At 43.3% G+C, this 24,615-nt stretch overlaps 1 protein-coding gene across 1 annotated transcript; it reads left to right on the top strand.

Moving 5' to 3' along the window:
• The first annotated feature begins 4,451 nt into the window (after positions 1-4,451).
• On the top strand, positions 4,452-5,141 carry LOC146073303 (uncharacterized). The gene has a single exon (XM_083180481.1). The coding sequence runs from the start codon at positions 4,452-4,454 to the stop codon at positions 5,139-5,141; it is 690 nt and encodes a 229-aa protein (XP_083036607.1).
• Positions 5,142-24,615: the final 19,474 nt, after the last annotated feature.

The following is a 24,615-nucleotide window of genomic DNA, read 5'->3' on the forward strand; positions in this document are numbered from 1 at the left end:
ATGGAGGAGCTGTTGGATCAGTTACTGGTTGGAGAGCTGGGAGGACGGAGGAGTAAGAGAGAGACAGAGGAAGGATCCCCAGAGTAAGGTGATTATATTATACATAATATATTATGCCTATTATGCCTATTATGCTGATAATTACACAATCAATTTTACTATTCTTTCGTGAATATTGCCTTGTTATTAGTGATTACATTTTATTTGACCAATATATAATTAGTTAATATTACTATATTATAGAATAATATGGCCTTATCCTATGTGTGACATTGCAGTTAAGTATTCATAAATCAATATACAAATTCATGAAAGTTCACATTATATGTATAAATATATTAAATGGACTTTATCATTTTTCATCTAAATTGTATGTGTCAGTAATGTAGGGGCAGGAATCATTTACATGTCACATAGTTATACTGTATAATACCATATGTGATACAATATATATAATCAGTAATATGTACATTATATATCTCTATGTGTTCTTTATCCGTTATATGATATCATGTATAAGTACCATATGGACTATATCTATATATTCTCTATCATACTGTGGGATCATTTGTATAATATATCTGACGTAATAAAAGGATAATGCTGCTCCTCACCTTTATGGGGAATTGGAGTGTTGTGCATGCTGGCAGTCACTAGATGGCGCCCAATGGAGCTTCACGTTTTGCCCTGTTTGGGAGCCAACATTATGGTTATGTTGGCTAGTTACTTGTGTATATATATATCTCTTATATATTTGGCTACATCTGTCACTCAAAGTGTGTCTGGAGCTGTAACGCTGGGTTGTGGACTTCCATCTTAATTTATGATTGTCATCACCTGTTTTAAACAGGGTAATTGATAAGAAAGGTGTTTAAGCACAGGTGATGGTAATCCATAAATTAAGAAGAAAGTCCAGAAACAGAGCAATGTGTCCCTCCTGGAGAGGGTAATGTTGGGAGGTATGCACCACCCCCCCCCCCTCTCCCATTCACGGCATCCCCACGATTAAATGGCACATGCAAAACACTGACATGGCTATGGTCGACAATGAAAAAGGTTGACAAGATTTATTTTTCACTTTTTCAATGTTTTCATATTCATTCTCATGTGTCGACATGGACACCAATGAAGTGCCACACTTATGTCAACATTTACATGTGTTGACCTTTCTGTGTTATTTTTTCTTGTGGCAATTCGGGGCACCCCCCGCGACCCCCCTCCCGCGATTTGCAGCACACCCCCCGCAATTCGCGGCACCCCTGGTGTCTCCCGCGATTCGCGGCCCCACCCCGTGACACCCCCCCCTCCTGCGATTCGCGGCACCCCGCGACCCCACCTCCCACGATTCGCGCCACCCCCCGGGTCCCCCCACGACCCCATCTACCGCGATTCCCCACCCCTGACCCCCCTCCTGTCATTGTGGCAACCCCCCGCCCCCGCGACCCACCCTCCCGCGATTCACTGCAACCTCCCGTGCCCCCCCTCCCACAATTCGCGGCACCCACACCCCCCCCGCGACCCCTCCTCCCGTGATTCGCGGACACCCCTCCCCTCCTCCCTCCCCCCCACCCCCGCGCGCGATTCACGGCAACCCCAGGATTAAATGGCACATGCAAAACACTGGCACGGCTATGGTCGACAATGAAAAAAGTTGACATGAGTTTTTGAAGATTTATTTTTCTTTTTTTTAATGTTTTCATATTCATTCTCATGTGTCGATATGGACATCGATGAAGTGCCACACTTATGTCAACATTTACATGTGTTGAACTTTCTGTGTTGATTTTTTCTTGTGGCGATTCGCGGCACCCCACCGCGACCCCCCTCCCACGATTTGCAGCACACCCCCCGCAATTCGCGGCACCCCCGGTGACTCCCGCGATTTGCGGCCCCACCCCGTGACACCCCCCCCCTGCGATTGCGGCACCCCGCGACCCCCCCTCCCATGATTCGCGCCAACCCCCGGGCCCCCCTTCCCGCTGTTCACGGTGCCCCCCACGACCCCCCTACCGCGATTCCCCACCCCTGACCCCCCCTCCTGTCATTGCGGCAACCCCCCGCGCCCCCCCCTCCCACAATTAGCAGTACCCACACACCCCCCCGCGACCCCCCCTCCCGCAATTCACGGCATCCACCCACGGCAGCACCCCTAAGCCCCTCTTTAGTCCCCCGTATACTCACACACCCCTATAACTACCCAGCTTCCTGCTCTCCTGAACCGTAACTTCCACCACTGGGGAGTCGCTGACGCTGTTTTGCCCACATGCCCCTATCATGCCTCATAGCCCAGCCTCCTGCTCTCATGCACCCGAACTCCCACCCAGTAGGAGGAGACACTGACTAAGGGCCACCATCCTGTACTGCCACGCTGGACCCTCACCCACTGGCAGAAGCTGCACAGTATCTCCCACCCTCCTCTTTAGTCCCCCTTATGCCCACACACCCCTATCACTACCCAGCCTTCTGTTTTCCTGTCTCATGACCTCCGCCAGTGGGGAGCCTCTGACTCAGAAACACCCTACTATACTATTGCACACACACACCTAAACAACATGCACACACAGCCCCCCCACACCCACAAATGTCACTGTACCATCCACACTATCAATGTACATCTTACTCTGTAACCGCTTTTTAATTAAACAAAACAATACACACCCCCTTCCACATATATGCTCTCTATTTAACACATTTCACCTATAACTCAAGTTGCAATACAGGCATCTTTCATACAATTCTAACCATCTTTCTCATATGCAAATGTTCACAAATTAAGAGGGGGCAGCCCCTTACGACGGTGTGAAGAGCGCCCGTAGGGTGCGATGAATCACCTAGTATATATATATAGAGAGAGAGAGAGGGAAGGGGGGGGGAGCAGTACTCCAAGCATCTTGAATAAATGAAACTCTCAGGCCATCCTATAAGGACAATGTTTCGTTGCTTTTTAATAAGCAATTTCTTCAGGTCATGGCATCCATATATATATATATATATATATATATATATATATATATATATATATATATATATATATCCGTTTTTTGTATGTAAAATATAATCAAGGAATGGTGATTCATTAAGATTGTTGCAATAACATACTAGTAACATATATCATGATTAAAGTGTGAGGATACGGGAACTTCTATCTCCCAAACACTGCGCACATGAAACAGAAATATCAGTTGATTTGTCACCACAAACAGATATAGATAACACACAGGAACAAGAGGTAATGGTAGCACAGAAACAATATACAGGTAGTGGCCCAAATAGCCAGTCCTTGTAGAGGATATAGTTCCTCCATTGCTTCTATATTTGCCCATTACTATGTCAATTTTGGCATTTTATTAGGAATTTCTCATTAGATCACAGTCATTTATATTCCATTCCCAGCTGATAAGCAATCATTAGGATCAGGGCTGCCATCAGAATATGTGGGACCCTGGACTGACATAATAGACAGGGCCCCTCCCCTTTCTCAGACAGTCAGCAGCACTGGCCGCACTACTCAATCTATACATTGCTTCATGGGAAATGGGAACTTTGTTTATGACAAATTACACTTTATAGACTATAATCCTGGGGCCAATATCTGTCTGGGCCTGGATAGAAACTTCTCTGAATGAAGAACACTTAGCACCAGGTGTATTTGATATGTAGGAAGGTTATGTTTCCACTCTACCAAGGGAATTCCAATGTAGAATAGCAGATGCTCTAAAATATTCCACGTGGTGTGAACAACAGAGAGTCTTGGGAAATATTCCCTACAACATATGACATGCATTGGATTGTGATATATTTATGGACAGCAATACTGCGATTATCTCCACAAAGGGATCTTGGAAGAGTTTTCATGTATTAATTCCTCATTTATGACAAACTGCCTCATATTTATTTGGTATATTAATGGAATGACATTACTGACTATTATATTGTGCTATTTCTTGCCCACTGTATTTGCTATGATATACCATTTGGATGTTTGCCTATTGCCATGGATATATATCAGTCTGACATGCATTGAATAATCTATTATTACTTGTCGTGCTTTATGCAATACAATTGTATTTGAAATTCAAATTTTTATTTTTTTATGTTACAGATTTAATCCAGAAATTCTGCTAAGAACATTACAAGACTATTGTTAAAAGGACATTATTCACGGTTCAAACCAACTATAGATAGTGTTTTCCTATACACCTCTGGAGGATTCTCTTAAGACATTTTCATTTTCTGCATGGGAGAAACCTTCCAGAGCTAATTTGTATCTTATCTATGACAGGATGAGTCTGACAGGAGAGAAACCACATCTGTGCTCTGAGTGTGACAAACGCTTTAGATATAAATCACAGCTTCTCACACATCAGAGGAGTCACACAGGAGAGAAACCATTTACATGTTCTGAGTGTAGCAAGTGTTTTATCACCAGGCAAGCACTTGTTATACATCAGATGAGTCACACAGGAGAGAGACCATATCTGTGCTCTGAGTGTGACAAACGCTTTACATGTAAATCAGATCTTCTCATCCATCAGAGGATTCACACAGGAGAGAAGCCATTTACATGTTCTGAGTGTAACAAGAGTTTTACCCGTAAGTCAATTCTTATTATACATCAGAGGATTCACACAGGAGAGAGACCATATAATTGCTCTGAGTGTGACAAAGGCTTTGCAAACAAATTAGATCTTCTCATCCATCATAGGAGTCACACAGGAGAGAGACCACATCTGTGCTCTCAGTGTGACAAACGCTTTACATCTAACTCACATCTTCTCAGACATCAGAGGAGTCACACAGGAGAGAAGCCATATCTGTGCTCTGAGTGTGACAAACGCTTTACATGTAAATCACATCTTCTCAGACATCAGAGGAGTCACACAGGGGAGAGACCATATAAATGTGCTGAATGTAGCAAGTGTTTTATCACCAGGCAAGCACTTGGTGTACATCAGAGGAGTCACACAGGAGAGAGACCATATAAATGCTCTGAATGTAGCAAGTGTTTTTCTCAGAAATCACATCTTTCTGAACATCAGAGGAGTCATACAGGAGAGAAACCATTTCAATGCTTTGAATGCAGAAAGTGTTTTACAGTAAAGAAAAGTCTTCTTCTTCATCAGAGGATTCACACAGGATAAAAACACATTGATGCTCTAAATGTAGCAAGTGTTTCACTAAGAAACAAGGGACCTTATTTAAGTCCGTACATTCGGACCCCTTCGTTCGCAAGGTGTTTGATGTTGGGCTTTTGGCACAGCATAAGATTACATTTTACAGCAGAGCCGGGCGACACAGATGTTATGTGTCTGTACATGTGTAGGGTCAGTTCTGCGCATGTGCAGATGCTGGGTGCGTGCACCCATGGCAATCAACCTTTTCGCTGGGTGCTCACACCCAACTAACCTTGTGGGCAGAGGGCGGAAAGACAGGGGGCACTGAACTGGTCCATTTTCATATGGGAATACCCAGCGCTTCATTGAGAATGCTGGGTGTGCTCATTCTAATGGGCTGATGATGCAGGTGAGGGGGCAGGTGGCTTAAAATCACCAGATATCAGCTGCTTGCCCAATTCCTTCAGAATGCACACACATCTACAGTTTCTCTGAGCAACCTTAGATGTGCATGTGCCTTCCACATCATTTGATGGTCGGCGACCATGGAATGATGTAGGTGTTTCATAACAGCCTGCGAATGGATGTTTATATTAAACATCCATTTGCAGCCTGTCCGTGGGAACACCGGCTGCAAGTTTCGGCGAGCAGCCCGGCATTCACAGGTGGGGTTTGGTGGACTCACAAGGCTGTGAATTTGCAACCTTGTGAGGCAATTAGAATAAACCCCAAAAACTTGTTATACATCCAATGAGTCACACAGGGGATCAGCCATATAAATGCTCTGAGTGCAGCAAGTGTTTTACTAAAGAGATCAACCTTATTACTCACATACATAGTCACTCTGAGGGTCTGACTGTTGCATGCGAATCAATAGTAAGTTGTATCACCACATTATGTGTTCAGGAAGGTAACTTTATTGTTACAGTATGAATATGGCAATAAGTTGATATAAATCCATCTTGCTAAAGACAGGAGAGCTGTGACCAGTAAGCTGGGGGCTGCTTTACCCTTGGGACAATCTCTCTGTTGGGAAATAGAGCTGCAGTATAACAGACAATGACGATGTGGCTGCCATTACTGTGCCCTGTAATATACAGCTGTTCTGCTCACACTGGTGCTGGGGATAGTACAGGAAAGAGCTTTAGGTACTTGTTTAGTTTCATGGCGGCTGATATATTGGATGCGATATCTGCCAATGCGATCCGATGTGATTTTTTTATCTGTTCGTAACCCCACTATCCACTACGCATGGAGTTGATCTTATATAGTGTGGTGAGCGCAGCAAGCTACCGAGCCCGAAGCGTGGCGAGCGTATGCGGATTTCTCGTCACACTATCTAAAATCAACTCCATGTGTTGTGGATAGTGGGATTATGTACAGGTAAAAAATCGGATCGCATCGGATCGGTTGATATATCGGCCGATATTGCATCCGATATATCAGCCGCCATGAATCTAAACAAGTACCGAGCTTTATATCCATTACAGAGTCCCAGCATCTCCTCCCAGTCCCTATTATACCTCCTTATTCTATCCCTCATACATTCCTATTGCTGTCTTACCTCCCTCTGATTCATATACTATGTATTATATTGTATAATGGTGCAACTAGGACATCAGTCCCCTGTATCCCATATTAATCACTGATTATACAGTTGTTTGCTTGCTGGCACTGGGTGATTAAAGCTGATATCTGGTTGCTGTGGGTAACAGCACATATTTTGTTTTTACACCATGTTTTGAATAAAATCCCATTGATAACACATTGTTTACCATGTTTATGATCAAGAATTTAATTAAAATGACAGTGATTATAATCAAACAATATCAGTAACTACTATTTATGTTACTGACAGTTATCCCCATAATACTTGTAGTTGAATAAAAAATTATCTTTATAAATGATATGATTCTGTTTTTGGCTGCTGATCTAATATATTTTATAAGTATTAAATCCTTTTGTACATTGTTCTACATATTAGATCATGGGTCCTCAAACTGCGGCCCTCCAGATGTGGTGAAACTACAAATCCCAGCATGCCTTGCCACAGTTTTCCTATAAGGGAGTGTTAAATCTGTGGCAAGGCATGCTGGGAATTGTAGTTCCACCACATCTGGAGGGCCGCAGTTTGAGGACCCATGTATTAGATGATGGGACCAGGGGAGATACAGATGGAGCCACAATCATCTAGCCTGCCTATGGCGTTTCTCCTGCCATAACTAGCACAGCATGGTATATGGCATATGGCATTATATACCAGCAAAACCAGTACTATATAAAAGAGGAGACTCTTGGCTTTCAGGGCAGACTAACTTCTATTTTAAGGGAAGCACGACCTGCCTCTCTATGGAGGTTATTCTGGTTGGTACGTAAATTTCTGAATTCTTTCAGAGCGGACCGCACACCACGCTGTGCGGACATTGTACGAAGAAACGCCCACCAGTCCTCCGCATTCAGACGGACTCACACTTTAAGAAGAGGGCGTGTTTACGGACAACATCCAAACCTTGCGTGTGCGGTGGACACACACATATTCTTACAGCGTCTGCATGGTCTTACCACGTCAGAACATACGGGAATCTGCCCGTACACACCGATGCGGTGTATTAGCGCAAAACTCACCACTATTATCGGAACTCACAAATTGGTCACATGACCCACTTATGCAATTAGGCAACATTGGTAATGTGTGTAAAAAATGCAGCCGTGCTTTGAGCATATATTTGTGTGTTTTGTAATGGTCCATTTAAGCTGCAATGTTTCCAATTGAAGAAATGACAAGAGTGTAATTAATGAGTAATGAGAAATGAGTAGAGGAGTGGATTGTATTGTGTTCAGCTGACATTGGTTCAGGTGCATTCCGATTGCCTAGCGCATGACCGAGTGGTGTCCACAAAGCAATACTTGCTTATGGAGACCGCATATTTTCTGGCTTTTGGTTCATTTGCAGTTGGTGTTCTGTCCGAATGCACGCCTACCAGAATTAGTGCACTCCCTTGTGTACGCCCATGTTTACGCCCAGTTTAGCCCACTTTGAAACTACGCCGCTGTGTAGTTCCGAATGACGCCCATATTACGCCCATATTTCCAGAGTGAATGCGGTGCACTTTTCTGTATGGTATTAGTGAGAACAAGTACGGAGACCTTGCGTGGCACATGCGCATAGCGTTGCCCACGCATGCGCAGATGGCTAAAAAACGCCATCCGAAAGAATTTGGAAATTTACGCATCGACCAGAATAAGGCCCTATATGTGACCTATGCTTCAAATCCCCCAAGAATAACTTACCTGCACATTGGTACAATTATTTGGGATATATGAGGATCGCAACTGTCACACATAGAGTTTCAGAGATCTGTGTGACAGCTGCCAGGCAATAAAAAAAACCTTATTACCAAACACCATAATTTTGCAGAGCGCTACTGTGAAACAAGGAAATAATATTGCACTAAAGATTTTAATAATTCCTCTAATAAAAATCCTATGTTTTAGACATAAGCAATAAAAACAAATGTATTGGCTGTGATATAAGGGTGCCCCCACCCAGAGTACTTCTTTTTTTCTCCTCCTCTCTTGGAATAAGTGTTACCTAATACTTCATATACTCAGGGGTGCATCACTGGTGGTCCAATAAAAAATACACCACACATTTATTTTGGTGTCTAGGACCAATCTATCCATAACAGGATTTTTTTTGCCAGTCTTTCACAGGCTTCTCAGAACACCTTCACAAAAAAAAACGTAAACAGTGGCTTATTACCACTGGCCAGTGCAGATTTAACTCTCCCCAATCCCCCTCCCCCAATCCCCATTTTACTTGATTTAGAGCACTTGGATGCAATATACAGTATTTAAGCTTTCTACATTGACTGTGAAAAGAGCAGTCTCCCAGGGGAGGGGGAAGGTGTAGGCGAGAGGTTGGGGTGACCAGCCAGCATTAACCAACATCTCATTAAGCTATCTAATACTTAGACAATGGGGAAGTTGTGTGAGCATCTAATGAGCTGCTGGTTGGAATGATAATCTGTCCTCTAATTATATAGTGCAGAATATGTTATAGTGTCAGCAGCGCTGGTGTAAAAGAATGCTGCTATAGAAAGTCCAATCAGCTCAGTTTAGCTATTGATTGATGGCCCATATCAACATCCCATCTGAAATAGCAATCACATCTTAGTAACTTTCCAAGGATCGTATCGTTATTTGTCCTCCTCCTTGATAGCACATCGATACGAATACGAATTGCCGTAGTTTCGGGATAGTAAATGTCAACAATAAGTGTATTTCTGAATACAAATACACCTATTTTTTTTACAAATTTCCTTTCTCCCACATCCAGCAGGGGACACTGCCTTATACCATGGGGATTGGGATGTGGTCTGGAGGAGCCGGCACTTTAAGAAAATCTGTCCTGCTGGCTACTTCCCCTCCCATTCCCCATCAGACTCCAGTCTTTGGAAAAAAGTGTCCGGAGGAGTCCCGGCCACGTCTCTCTGGAGACCGAAGATTTTTTATTTTATTTTTATTTTTGTAGCAATAGTCTACGGTACCTTAGGGGGGAGCCAGGTCGGCGCTGCTTGCAGGGCACCTCCTGGACTCGGCCACCGGAGTTATCTTTTGAAGAAATCCCGGGGGACCGCCGCAGCTGCACGCGGCTTGCGTTACGGTCCCATAGGCTATCCAACACACCCCTTATAGGATTTTTATTTTTTGGTGTGGTCCTGGCATTGCTGGGATATAGGCAGCACCCGGGCCCTGTTCCAACTCGTTGGGGGCGAGCAGCGGCATGACTGATATGCGGGGCACGCTTACCTGAGCGTGTGTAGGTTCTGGCCAGCGTCTTGGTTCCGTGTGCACTGTTCCCGGAAAGGAGGTTTACAGGGCGGACGGCTGGCTGGAAACAGGAAGTAGGCCTTAAAGCCGGAAGGGCAGTTCACTGAAGTGAGTCTGCCTTCTGGTCGGCATAGCATACAGTCGATAAGCGGTGTCTGGTCTCCTCAGCTGCGGCAGCTCCCAGTGGCAGGGTACCTGTGCTGCATGATTCGTTTGTCCCTCTCCCATCCCCAAGAAAGGTATTGTGGTCTGGGGAGTTGGACTGGGGAGTGGAAGAAAAAGCAGGGTTGCTGGAGCTTCTCACCTGTTCCCTGACAGACACAGCATAGATTCACTGTGGGTGTGCACTGTGAATGATCATGGCTGAAAGGAGGGCTTCTAAGGCTTCTCTCAAGCGTTATACATGTAAGAAATGCAAGGTGCAGTTTAAACAGCATCTAGAAGGTGTGTCTGTTTGTGAGTCATGTTATAATGCACCGCAGTCTGCAGGTATGCATCAGCAGACGTCGGACTTAACTGCAGTTCTGGCAAATCTAACAGCAGAACTGGCAGCGTCTCGCAGAGAAAGAGAAGTTCTGCATACTCAGATACAGTCCCTATCATCAGCCGAGCCTCCCTGGGCGACATCTCTATTGAGGTCAGTAGATTCTTTAGTGAGATCTTTTCCCTCTGTTTCTCAGGGCTCTCCTAGGATTAGGAGGGCTGAGGTTTTATTTCAGTCAGATGAGGATAATTCCTCGGCTGAAGAAGGTGAAGTTGCTGGAGAATACTTTGAGGCTCCAGTGGAGGAATTTATTGAGGAGGATCCTCAGGGCATGGACGCTCTTATTAGGACAGTAAAAGAAACCTTGGAAGTCTCTGATCCAGAGATCCCAGCTCCGGTGTCCATTTTTGGGAAGATTCCTAAACGTCAGGTTTATTTTCCTGAATCTCCTGAACTGGATAGAATTTTATTGGAGGCTTGGCAGTCTCCAGATAAAAAGTTCCAAGTTTCCAGGAGGTTTAAAATTTTGTATCCCTTTGCAGGATTCTAGGAATAGATGGGAATCCCCGCCTCCGGCGGATACATCTGTGTCCAGGCTGTCAAAACGCACAACCCTTCCTATTCCAGGGGCTGTGGCGCTAAAGGAAGCTCCAGATCGTAGACTGGAGTCTACTCTGAAGTCTATTTACTCAGCCTCTGGTTTTCTCCTAAGACCCGCTTTGGCGGGAGTGTGGGTGAGTAAGGCGGTTGAGAAATGGGCAGCCCAATTGGCGGCGGGCCTGAAAGGTGATAGGCCTAGATCGGAGCTGATACCTTTGGCTGAGTATATCCAGGATGCAGCTGGATATTTGGTGGAGGCCGCCACGGATTCAGCTACCTTAGGTGCCAAGATTTCTGCATCCTCGGTGCTGGCCAGGCCTTCTATGTGGCTCCGTTCTTGGCAAGCGGAAGCAGAGATTAAAAAGGCAGTGGAGGCTCTTCCATTTAATGGAGAAATTTTGTTCGGTCCTGAGTTAGACAAATTAATTTCCCAGGCCACAGGTGGGAAGTCGACTTTTTTGCCGACTCAGGCACCAGCTTCCAAGAGACCTTATGGGGGTCCTTCCTTTCGGGCCTTTCGAGGTGCAGGGGCGAACAGAGATAGAGGCAGAGGGTTTTCTGCCTTCAGAGGTAAACGCGGCAGAGGAGCAGCCGTGTCTTTGCCTGCAGCGCCCTCAGCTCGCCGTCAGGAGCAGAAGCCCCCTGAGAAGCCCGTTGCATGACGGGTTGCCCGACCATCTGGGGAGTTCCCAGGTGGGTGCAAGGCTGCTGTCATTCGTAGGAGTTTGGCAGCAGGTTTGTATAGATCCTTGGATTCTCCAAGTTATTTCAGAGGGTTATCGACTGGAGCTTACAGCGTTCCCTCCCAAAAAATTTTTTTCTACAGGTCTCCCGTTAAGAGAGCAAAAGAGAGAAGCTCTCAATCTGGCAGTAGAAAAACTGGTACAATCAAGGGTAATTGTGACAGTTCCAGCAGATCAACGGGGGCTAGGATTTTATTCGAATCTATTTCTAGTGCCCAAAACAAATGGGACGTTTCGACCAGTTCTCAACCTAAAGAGCTTAAATCAGTTAATTTTGTACCGCAGATTCAAAATGGAATCAGTGCGGTCGGTAGTGGCAAGCCAGGGGAATTTTTGATGTCCCTGGATATAAGAGACGCTTATCTCCACATTCCCATTTGGGAACATCATCAGCAGTTTCTTCGGTTCGCTATTCAGGAAACTCATTTCCAGTTTCGCGCTCTCCCATTCGGCCTGTCGTCTGCGCCTCGTATTTTCACAAAGATAATGGCGTGCATGGTGGCAGCGCTTCGTCGGCAAGGGATTGTGATCATACCATATTTGGACGATCTACTGATCAAGGCTCCATCGAAGGAGAAGTTGATGTCAGATTCTTTACTCACTTACCGTTTTCTGATACAGCACGGGTGGATAATAAATTTCCCGAAGTCTCAGTTGCATCCGACACAGACCCTGGTGTTCCTTGGGCTGTTATTGGACACGGTCCAACAGAGGATTTATCTTCCTCGGGAGAAGATCTTGTCCCTGCAGACAATGGTGAAGCTGGTACTGGAAGAGAAATTCTTAACAGTTCATCTGGCCATCAAGCTTCTGGGGAAGATGGTATCCTCGTTCGAAGCCCTACAATACGGGAGGTTCCGATCCAGGGAGTTCCAGTTGGATATCCTTTCCCAGTGGTCGGGGTCTCACCTCCACATGAAAAAACGGATAAGGCTGAAGCCCAGTACGAGGCTGTCCTTGCTGTGGTGGTTGGACAGGGACCATCTGTCAGAGGGTCGCCAATTCGGTCCTACGGATTGGACATTGGTGACAACCAATGCCAACACCAGAGGCTGGGGAGCGGTGGTCATGGGTCATTCATTTCAGGGTCGTTGGTCCTGGCAGGAAGCCCAGGTTCACATCAATATTCTCGAATTGAGGGCAATTCGGTTGGTATTGTTTCATGCATCCCAGCTTCTTCAGGAAAGAGTGATCCAAGTTCAATCCGATAATGCCACGGCAGTGGCCTACCTCAACAGGCAAGGGGGCACGAGGAGTCGTGCAGCAATGAAGGAGGTTCGGCCAATTTTTCAGTGGGCAGAGCGGCATGCCTTGAGCCTGTCAGCTGTGTTCATCCCGGGGGTGGACAATTGGGAAGCGGATTATTTGAGTCGGAAAGATCTTCACCCCGGAGAATGGGAATTGAATCCAGAGGTGTTCCACCAGTTGACGGTCAGGTGGGGGGTGCCTCAGGTCGACCTGATGGCATCCAGAAGGAACAACAAGGTGCCTCTGTATTTTGCTCGGTCCAGAGACCCGGCGGCAGTGGCGACAGACGTATTCTCCGTTCAGTGGCAATTCAAGCTAGCCTATGCATTCCCGCCTTTCCCGCTTCTTCCTCGGTTGCTCAAGAAGATCAAGAGAGAGTCATCAATAGTCATTCTGATCGCTCCAGATTGGCCGATAAGATTGTGGTACGCAGACCAGCGAGGCCTACTGGTGGACGATCCATACAGACTACCGCTGAGAGAGGATTTGCTTCTTCAAGGGCCGTGCATTTACCCAGGCTTACGTCGGCTTCATTTAACGGCCTGGCTGTTGAGTCCGAATTACTGAGAAGGCGAGGTATTCCGTCCGCAGTAATTCCTACGATGGTGAGACCAAGGAAGGATGTCACTTCAGCCCATTATCATAGGATCTGGAAGGCATACATTGTGTGGTCAGCAGCTTCCAAAGGCAGTATTCTCTTTGCCTCGGTTTCTACGTTTTTTGCAATCAGGATTTTCGTCTGGTTTGAGTTTGAGCACTTTAAAGGTTCAAGTGTAAGCTCTATCAGTCTTCTTTCATAGAAGGTTGGCTCTGATTCCAGAAGTGCAGACGTTCTTGAAGGGGGTGCTTAGATTAAGACCACCTTTTTCTGCACCCACAGAACCATGGGACCTTGGTTTAGTTTTGGATTTCCTACGGTCAGAAAGATTTGAGCCTTTGGAAGTGGTGGATCTACGATATCTGACATGGAAGATTCTGATGCTTCTGGCGTTAGCTTCAGCGCGTAGAGTCTCAGATCTAGGCGCCTTATCTTGTCGTTCGCCTTTTCTAGTTTTCCATCCAGACAGAGCGGAGCTCAGAACTCGACAGGATTTTTTACCAAAGGTTGTCTCGGCATTTCATATTAATGAGCCAATTGTAGTACCAGCATTTTCAGGAGAATTGGCATCCTTGGATGTCGTCCGAGCATTAAGGTGCTACGTGCGACGTACAGAATCGGTCAGGAGGACTGATTCCTTGTTTGTCCTTTATGATGCAGCAAAAAGGGGATCTCCAGCGTCTAAGGCGACATTAGCTCGCTGGATATGCCTAGCTATTCGAGAGGCTTATTGTTTTGCTTCTCAGCCAACTCCGGCAGGAGTGTCAGCCCACTCCACTAGGTCAGTGGGGACGTCTTGGGCGGCAGCCAGAGGAGTGTCCTTATCCCAGGTATGCCGGGCGGCTACTTGGGCAGGGTCAAATACTTTTGTCAGGTTTTACAAATTTGACACTTTTGCACGGCCAGAGGCATATTTTGGCAGGGCCGTGTTGCAGGGAGAGTAGCGCTGACCCACCCGTGGGGGTAGCTTTGGTAATATCCCCATGGTATAAGGCAGTGTCCCCTGCTGGATGTGGGAGAAAAGAGGAATTTGGTACTCACCGGTAATTCCATTTCTCCTAATCCGCAGGGGACACTGCGCGCCCTCCCAGCGCTTCTTCTTTTTTTCTTATCATATTTTTGGTTATGTCTAATTTACTGCATGGACCAGTAAGAAAGTGTGTCTGAGTGATTTCACTGGTGATGGTTTTTTTGTTGGTAACATAGGCGAATCTAGGGGGTGGTCCGGGGGTGCACAGGACCACCCATTAGCCCATTTTGTAGCTGAGGGATGGGGCTTTCCAACGAGCCCAGCCCCGTGTCTCTAGCCCTCTGGGAACCGGAGATACAGCAAGGCAAAGCTGGAATGTTTTCCCTATAGGATAACATGGGACCCCCACCCAGTTCAACGGCTGCCAGTTCCCCCTTCGGCATCACTGAAGCTCAAGGTTGATCTCAGTCGAACCCAAATCGCTGGGCCTTCAATCTGATACCAGGCTGGATCTATATGGGTAATTGGTTCCAGGGATATTGAGGTTAAACCGTTTTTTTTTTTTTTCATTTCTTAAATGTAATTTCATGACTGTTTATGTTCTTTGAGGGCAGATTTCTCTGGAACCAAACAGCCCAGTTTCACGGGACCAAAATCATTCGAAGCCAACTCAAAAGTTCTTCAATATGATACTGGTCTCATGTAAATGGGTCAGTTGGTTCCAAAGATATAGCTGGTTTGTTAAAGGGGGTTAGGGAGAGTGGTTGTCTCTCCCCCTCACACCAGAAAATGCAGGGACTAGGCTGGTGTATAAAGGGTCAACCTGGGAATGTCCATGCATGATCCTATTAACAAACCATATTCCAGGGTAAACCATATTCCAGGGTAAACCATATTCCAGGGTAAATCCCTGCATTTTCTGTTGTGAAAGGGGTATTATTTCAAAGGGGCATTACGGTGTGCAGCATCATGTGTAAGCGGCATTATGTGTGCAGCATCATGTGTAAGGGGCATTATGTGTGCTGCATCATGTGTAAGGGGCATTATGTGTGCAGCATCATGTGTAATGGGTACTATGGTGCACGGCATCATGTGTAATGGGTACTACGGTGTGCGGCATCATGTGTAATGGGTACTATGGTGTGCGGCATCATGTGTAATGGGTACTATGGTGTACGGCATCATATGTAATGGGTACTATGGTGCCATCAAGCAAGAACCCCCTAGCAATGAGCACGTAGGTAAGCAGCACTTATGTGGCAAATATGTAATGTGCATTACGGTTTGTTATATAGCATGTAATGGGCATCATGATATGTGGCACAATGTGTAATGGGCATTATGGTCTGTGGCCTTATGTGTAATTGGCATTACGGCGTGTGGCTTTATGTGTAATGGGTATTATGGAGTTTGCTAAAATGTGTAATGGGCATTACTGTGTATGGTCTAAAGTGTAATACCACACCCCTTTTTGTGATGCCATGCCTCCTTCCCATGAGGCCACGCCCCCTTTTTGCCGCGCGACTGCGCCGCGCAAAGGTCCCCCTACTGTTATCGAAAAAGAGACGACACGCACTAGGCGAGTCGAGCAGCGCTTAACACAATGAATACTACCACTGGGTATAAAGGTAACAATTTTTACTGTTAAAAATGCATACAAATAATACAATAATGTAAATGAATAAAAAGTATTAGGTGGGGAAATAAACGTAAATTGGAATTAATACAACCAATAATAAAGAGATAAAATTGAAGAATATGAATCCTCGTCTCAGTGGACACAACTGTGGAGTCTATAATTCACTTATTGGAGATCGGGTAAGTGCACATTACCAGAATGAACAATGATGTCCCACGGGAAGTGTAGCAAAACTGGGAATCCTCACGATGTAGATGGCCAGGTGGAATGGCCACTGGAGGAAGTAATTGAATTCGGATGGAATCAGTCCTCTAATTGAACAGCGAGAGAAGATGTATATTCTTGGTCTCAGATCGCCGGAGGGTCCAAAACAAAATGCCCAGTAGATGTTGTTATAGTGGGTTAGGCTTCCGTGTCTACAGCGACTCACACTGGTATGGATGTTGTGACCAGGAGTTGCTGACCACGGTGTCCGCCGTTTTGAAGAAACCACAGTGGGAATTATAGATGGTGATGTTCACAAATAGTGAAATGTCCACAGTGAAGTCCAAGGGTTTGAGGAAAATCACCTAACGCGTTTCACTGCATCCTGCAGCTTTATCAAAGGTGTGGGGAACTGGTTACCTGGTACAGGTATATATACCCCTACTAATGGGGGAAGCGATACACCTGTGGGATACACTTATCATTTTATTTCATAAACCATAATACAAATTAATAAGAAAATAAGAAGGCAGACATACATCATAATAAAAGGTTAAAAACATTTAATGTATCATGAAAAAACGTAATAGAAACTATAAAACGAGATATTATCTATGCTGGTGATTCCGGTCACGTGACTAGAGCCAGGTCACATGATCGGAAAGATGACAGCATAACCAGCAAAAATACATCTAAAATGCACAATATAGCAAGGATCTCACTTTGCTGAGAGTGAGATAGTACAGCGCTTCTAATAGGAGGGAGGTATATGTAAATAATCGCCACATAATTGCAGTAGTAAACGTAATTAAAGCGGTGGAACGCTTATGCGTTCCAACCATGTAAACGGATCACTTCCGCTTCCATCCTGGAAGTGATACATACGTCAATGCGCTCTGTGTATTCGTGCGCTCTGTGCGTGTGGGGCGGACGTCAGTACCATCACCATGGAAATGTAACCATGGCGATGGATGCGGCGTCTGAGGCCGGAGACGTAGTTAGGAACAAGAGGAGGTCACGTGACCATATGTAATACATTGACTCCAGCGGAACTGAATACCTCCCATCTAATGGAGCGCACATGCGTTCCAAATGAATGGTACATAATTTTAAATAGATTTTTATGGGAGAATATTCAAAGAAGATTAGAAGAAATACTGTTAAACAACAAATGTTTTAAACCTTTTTAAACCTTTTTAATATTTGTCTCAGTACTATCTTAAAAAGATAACTTTCCTCTTAGGGATACATTGCATAGACAAGAGGAGTGGGAAGGAACCATCATTAGAGAAGATAAATGAATGGCACATAGTTACAGGGTACATAACAATAGAAGCAGCTCATAGTTTCAAAACATTATAGAGTTATCATAATGAATACGGGATACATTAGATCTATTTTGACTCTCAACTAGGCAAACATTGTTTGCATTGTCACATTGTAAGTATTCTCATTTGAAAAAAGAGACCACATCAGGGAAATAGCAAGAAATATATTATGTATGTGTAAAGGAAAATAATTTCTCTTCACACATGGGTACGGAAGGGTAATGGTGAAAATCATTATACTGTAATCAGGTAAGTTACTTCAATCATTTAAAAATGTATATACCGGCCAGAGGATATATATTATATTATCATAACATGTACATATATATTTTGTATAACCAGATTATATTAAAGGACAATATTAAGTTCCATTGCTTCGTTCAAACCCCTTGGGAAGAGGCAGTCCATTTTAAAGGTCCAAAAAATTTCCTGTTTACATAAAGTTCGGAACCTGTCCCCGCCCCTTTTTGTGGGTGGGACATGTTCCAGTCCTGTTAATTTTAGATGTTTAGGATCTTTTTCATGACATTCGGAAAAATGTCTGGAGACACTATGTAATAAGGAACCCTTGAGAATATTGCGACGATGTTCGAGGAACCTGGTTCTTAGAGATCGGGTGGTCCTGCCCACGTATTTTAAATTACAGGGACAGGTGAGAAGATAGATGGCAAATGATGTATTACAATTTATGAATCCTTTTATGTTGATTTTTTCTGTAGGTGTGTTTATTATAGTCAATTTATTGGTTATAAAGTTGCATGTAATGCATTGGTTGCCACCACACTTGTAACACCCTAAGGGTTTTGTTGGGAGCCAAACTGAAGAGGTGATGGATATTTTAGAAATAACTTTGGGATCCTTCAAGCAACTGGGGGCCAAGAGGTTCTTTAGTGATTTATTTTTTCTGAAGATAAAGGAGGGTTGAGGGGGTAACGACTCTCTTAACAAGGGATCCTGTTTTAGTATCGAGTGATTTTTTCTTATAATTTTTTGTATATCCTGATAATTTCTATTGAACGTAGAGATAAATGAGATCTGATTATTTTTTGTCGGGAGGGAATTTTTTGGGGGTTTGTCACAAAGGAGGGAATCTCTATCCTTTTCTCTACCAAATTTGTAGGCTTCCTGTACTAACTGGGACGGATATCCACAGTCCTGGAAGGCAGTGATTAAATCCTTGGCTTGTTTGTCAAAAAATGACAATTCAGAACAATTCCGTCTAAGTCTGAGCATCTGTCCCTTGGGGATATTTTTCACCCAAGGGGGGTAATGGGCACTTCTAAAATTTAAGTATGAGTTGGTGTTAACAGGTTTCTGATAATTACTAGTTTGTATTGAGCCATTGGTGCTCACCAAAGTAAGATCAAGAAAATTAATTGTGTGTGGGTGAGAATCAAAAGTGAATTTAAGATTAAAAGAATTAGAGTTTAAATGTGAAACAAAATGAGTGATAGAAGTAAGGTCCCCGTCCCAAATGAAAAACAAATCATCTATATAACGGCCATAGAGGACCAGATTCGCGCCAAAGGGGGACTCCCAGATTAATTGGTCCTCGACCTCCCCCATGTAAAGATTGGCATAACTTGGCGCGAATCTGGTCCCCATGGCCGTTCCCATCACCTGTAAATAAAAAGTGTCTTGGAAAAGAAAATAATTGTGTTTAAGGATAAAGGAAATGGAATCTGTAAGAAACTGCTATAACTCCACCGTCAGATCACCATCTTCCCTCAATCTTTTTATTATAGTTTTAACACCCAGTTCGTGTGGTATATTAGAGTAAAGACTCTCCACATCAAGGGTCAAAAAGTGATATGTCTCTTTCCAGGTGATATCCTTAATAAGGTTCAAAAAGTGTGTAGAGTCACGGATGTGTGATCTGAGGGTGGTTACTCTAGATTGTAAGTGGGCATCGACAAATTGGGAAAGGTTGGAGGTGAGTGATTGGACACCAGAAATAATAGGACGACCAGGGGGTGAAGTGAGGTGTTTGTGGATTTTGGGGAGGTGATAAAAAATGGGGACCAAAGGGTGAGGATTAAATAAAAAATGATACTCATTTTTTGTGATAATAGAATTCAAGGTGGCTTGATCAAGAAAAGTTTTTAGCTCCATGATGTACTTTTGGGTGGGATTGTTAGACAATTTGGTATAGAAAGAAGGATTAGATAATTGTCGAAGTGCTTCATCTATATAGCACACTCTATCCTGGATGACAATCCCTCCGCCCTTATCGGCCTCCCTGAAGACTATGGAGGAGACCGATAAGGGCTTTTTTCTCCCATGTTGTGAGATTGTCTCTAAATTTAATTTTAGATTTTTGTTTCTCAGAAGAGCAAAGTGATTTGAAATCATCAAGTGTTGTCTTATAAAAAGACTCGATACTAGTTCCCTTCGCCTTAATAGGGTAAAAATCTGATTTGTTTCTCAGTTTCGATTTATCTATGTCAAAGATTTTTTGAGGGGAGTTGTTACTCTCCATCCACAACTCGGCCAGTGTGTCCAATGAAGTTTGGTCACCACTGTCGAGGAGGATGGGGAATCCCGGGTCATAGTCTTTGCTGGATTTTTGGGACGCAAAATATCTTTGTCTGCATAATGTTCGAATATATCTGTTAAGCTCAACAAAGAGTGTGAAAATATTAGCGTCCGTGGAGGGCGAAAATTTTAAACCTTTTTGTAACAATCGGGACTCTGCTTCGTTAAGTTTTCTCGAGGAGATATTAAAAATATTAGTGATCGTTTTTTTTTAAATTAATTTCTTACGTTGAACCCTCTTTCCTCCTCTTGCTCCTCTATACTCGAGTGGCGTCTTTTTTTGGGGGTGCCGCCCCCCTGGTATTTCCCCATTTCCCTGTATTGGCGGGATCCTAAAAAATGGTCTGTGTTAGAATTTTTTGGAGTTCTATTTATAGGGTCCTTGGGTCTGGCTCCTGATGCTTGATGGCTAGATTCAGAATTGGTATTTGATCCCTGATAAGGTCTTCTTTGGGAATTTCTCAAATCTGATGGAGTATTTTTTAGTTTACTGGAATATTTTTCCCTGTATTGAGGTGAATCATATACTTTAATTTCGGCTACTCTTTCCGATTGTCTTCTATTGTCATTATATCTGTTTCTACTGTTATTATATGTCTGATTGTTGGATCTTGATTGATTAGAGTTCCTGTGTTTAAGTCTATAGTTCCGAACATTGTTAGATTGATAATCTGTAAGGTCTCTCTGAAACTTTTTACATTTGTTGTCTATAACTTCTTGTTCGAACTTCATGAGTCTTTCTATGACTCTGGTATCTTTTTCTTTGAATTCTCTCGTTTGGTTAAAGGGCTCTAATTTGGTCTTTATACATTCTATTTCAGTTTCCAAATCTTTAACCTTTTTATTTCTATAATCTATCACCAAATCCATCAATAAGAATGAACAATTGTCAAGGATAGTATCCCATTTGGTCTGAAAATCCGAATTTTCCTGAAAAATGGAGGGCTTGTGTAGACGAAGACCTCTTGGTAACATCTTTTTCTCGGCATATTTTTGTAAATTGGTACTATCAAGCCATTGTTTTGTCTCGTCTCTCAACAAGTCCTCCAATTTTTCAAAAAGAGTAATACATTCATCATTACTTTTACTCACTATTGATTCTTGGGGTTGATCCCACTTTGAGATGTATGTCTGCCTCCTACTCTGTCTTTCATTGAAGTTGGAGAAGCAGCTCATACTGGCAGCCTGATGGACTTAAAAAGGGGAGAAACAAAGTTATTCACAAGGAATAATCAGGCGCCTGGTGTAGAGCTGAATCTCCAAATAAAAGCAGCTGCTCAGATGTGGGGGTAGTCACTCCACACTTTAGTGAAAACGAAAAAGAGACGACACGCACTAGGCGAGTCGAGCAGCGCTTAACACAATGAATACTACCACTGGGTATAAAGGTAACAATTTTTACTGTTAAAAATGCATACAAATAATACAATAATGTAATTGAATAAAAAGTATTAGGTGGGGAAATAAACGTAAATTGGAATTAATACAACCAATAATAAAGAGATAAAATTGAAGAATATGAATCCTCGTCTCAGTGGACACAACTGTGGAGTCTATAATTCACTTATTGGAGATCGGGTAAGTGCACATTACCAGAATGAACAATGATGTCCCACGGGAAGTGTAGCAAAACTGGGAATCCTCACGATGTAGATGGCCATGTGGAATGGCCACTGGAGGAAGTAATTGAATTCGGATGGAATCAGTCCTCTAATTGAACAACGAGAGAAGATGTATATTCTTGGTCTCAGATCGCCGGAGGGTCCAAAACGAAATGCCCAGTGCCCAGTTCTAAAATATCCATCACCTCTTCAGTTTGGCTCCCAACAAAACCCTTAGGGTGTTACAAGTGTGGTGGCAACCAATGCATTACATGCAACTTTATAACCAATAAATTGACTATAATAAACACACCTACAGAAAAAATCAACATAAAAGGATTCATAAATTGTAATACATCATTTGCCATCTATCTTCTCACCTGTCCCTGTAATTTAAAATACGTGGGCAGGACCACCCGATCTCTAAGAACCAGGTTCCTCGAACATCGTCGCAATATTCTCAAGGGTTCCTTATTACATAGTGTCTCCAGACATTTTTCCGAATGTCATGAAAAAGATCCTAAACATCTAAAATTAACAGGACTGGAACATGTCCCACCCACAAAAAGGGGCGGGGACAGGTTCCGAACTTTATGTAAACAGGAAATTTTTTGGACCTTTAAAATGGACTGCCTCTTCCCAAGGGGTTTGAACGAAGCAATGGAACTTAATATTGTCCTTTAATATAATCTGGTTATACAAAATATATATGTACATGTTATGATAATATAATATATATCCTCTGGCCGGTATATACATTTTTAAATGATTGAAGTAACTTACCTGATTACAGTATAATGATTTTCACCATTACCCTTCCGTACCCATGTGTGAAGAGAAATTATTTTCCTTTACACATACATAATATATTTCTTGCTATTTCCCTGATGTGGTCTCTTTTTTCAAATGAGAATACTTACAATGTGACAATGCAAACAATGTTTGCCTAGTTGAGAGTCAAAATAGATCTAATGTATCCAGTATTCATTATGATAACTCTATAATGTTTTGAAACTATGAGCTGCTTCTATTGTTATGTACCCTGTAACTATGTGCCATTCATTTATCTTCTCTAATGATGGTTCCTTCCCACTCCTCTTGTCTATGCAATGTATCCCTAAGAGGAAAGTTATCTTTTTAAGATAGTACTGAGACAAATATTAAAAAGGTTTAAAAAGGTTTAAAACATTTGTTGTTTAACAGTATTTCTTCTAATCTTCTTTGAATATTCTCCCATAAAAATCTATTTAAAATTATGTACCATTCATTTGGAACGCATGTGCGCTCCATTAGATGGGAGGTATTCAGTTCCGCTGGAGTCAATGTATTACATATGGTCACGTGACCTCCTCTTGTTCCTAACTACGTCTCCGGCCTCAGACGCCGCATCCATCGCCATGGTTACATTTCCATGGTGATGGTACTGACGTCCGCCCCACACGCACAGAGCGCACGAATACACAGAGCGCATTGACGTATGTATCACTTCCAGGATGGAAGCGGAAGTGATCCGTTTACATGGTTGGAACGCATAAGCGTTCCACCGCTTTAATTACGTTTACTACTGCAATTATGTGGCGATTATTTACATATACCTCCCTCCTATTAGAAGCGCTGTACTATCTCACTCTCAGCAAAGTGAGATCCTTGCTATATTGTGCATTTTAGATGTATTTTTGCTGGTTATGCTGTCATCTTTCCGATCATGTGACCTGGCTCTAGTCACGTGACCGGAATCACCAGCATAGATAATATCTTGTTTTATAGTTTCTATTACGTTTTTTCATGATACATTAAATGTTTTTAACCTTTTATTATGATGTATGTCTGCCTTCTTATTTTCTTATTAATTTGTATTATGGTTTATGAAATAAAATGATAAGTGTATCCCACAGGTGTATCGCTTCCCCCATTAGTAGGGGTATATATACCTGTACCAGGTAACCAGTTCCCCACACCTTTGATAAAGCTGCAGGACGCAGTGAAACGCGTTAGTTGATTTTCCTCAAACCCTTGGACTTCACTGTGGACATTTCACTATTTGTGAACATCACCATCTATAATTCCCACTGTGGTTTCTTCAAAACGGCGGACACCGTGGTCAGCAACTCCTGGTCACAACATCCATACCAGTGTGAGTCACTGTAGACACGGAAGCCTAACCCACTATAACAACATCTACTGGGCATTTTGTTTTGGACCCTCCGGCGATCTGAGACCAAGAATATACATCTTCTCTCGCTGTTCAATTAGAGGACTGATTCCATCCGAATTCAATTACTTCCTCCAGTGGCCATTCCACCTGGCCATCTACATCGTGAGGATTCCCAGTTTTGCTACACTTCCCGTGGGACATCATTGTTCATTCTGGTAATGTGCACTTACCCGATCTCCAATAAGTGAATTATAGACTCCACAGTTGTGTCCACTGAGACGAGGATTCATATTCTTCAATTTTATCTCTTTATTATTGGTTGTATTAATTCCAATTTACGTTTATTTCCCCACCTAATACTTTTTATTCATTTACATTATTGTATTATTTGTATGCATTTTTAACAGTAAAAATTGTTACCTTTATACCCAGTGGTAGTATTCATTGTGTTAAGCGCTGCTCGACTCGCCTAGTGCGTGTCGTTTCTTTTTCGTTTTCACTAAAGTGGGGAGTGACTACCCCCACATCTGAGCAGCTGCTTTTATTTGGAGATTCAGCTCTAC

This window comes from Crinia signifera, chromosome 4 (assembly GCF_055691185.1).
Source record: "Crinia signifera chromosome 4, ASM5569118v1, whole genome shotgun sequence".
NCBI lineage: Eukaryota > Metazoa > Chordata > Amphibia > Anura > Myobatrachidae > Crinia > Crinia signifera.

Coding starts and splice junctions, on each gene's coding strand:
- LOC146073303 (XM_083180481.1), top strand. CDS start 4,452: ATGAGTCACACAGGAGAGAGACCATATCTGTGCTCTGAGTGTGACAAA.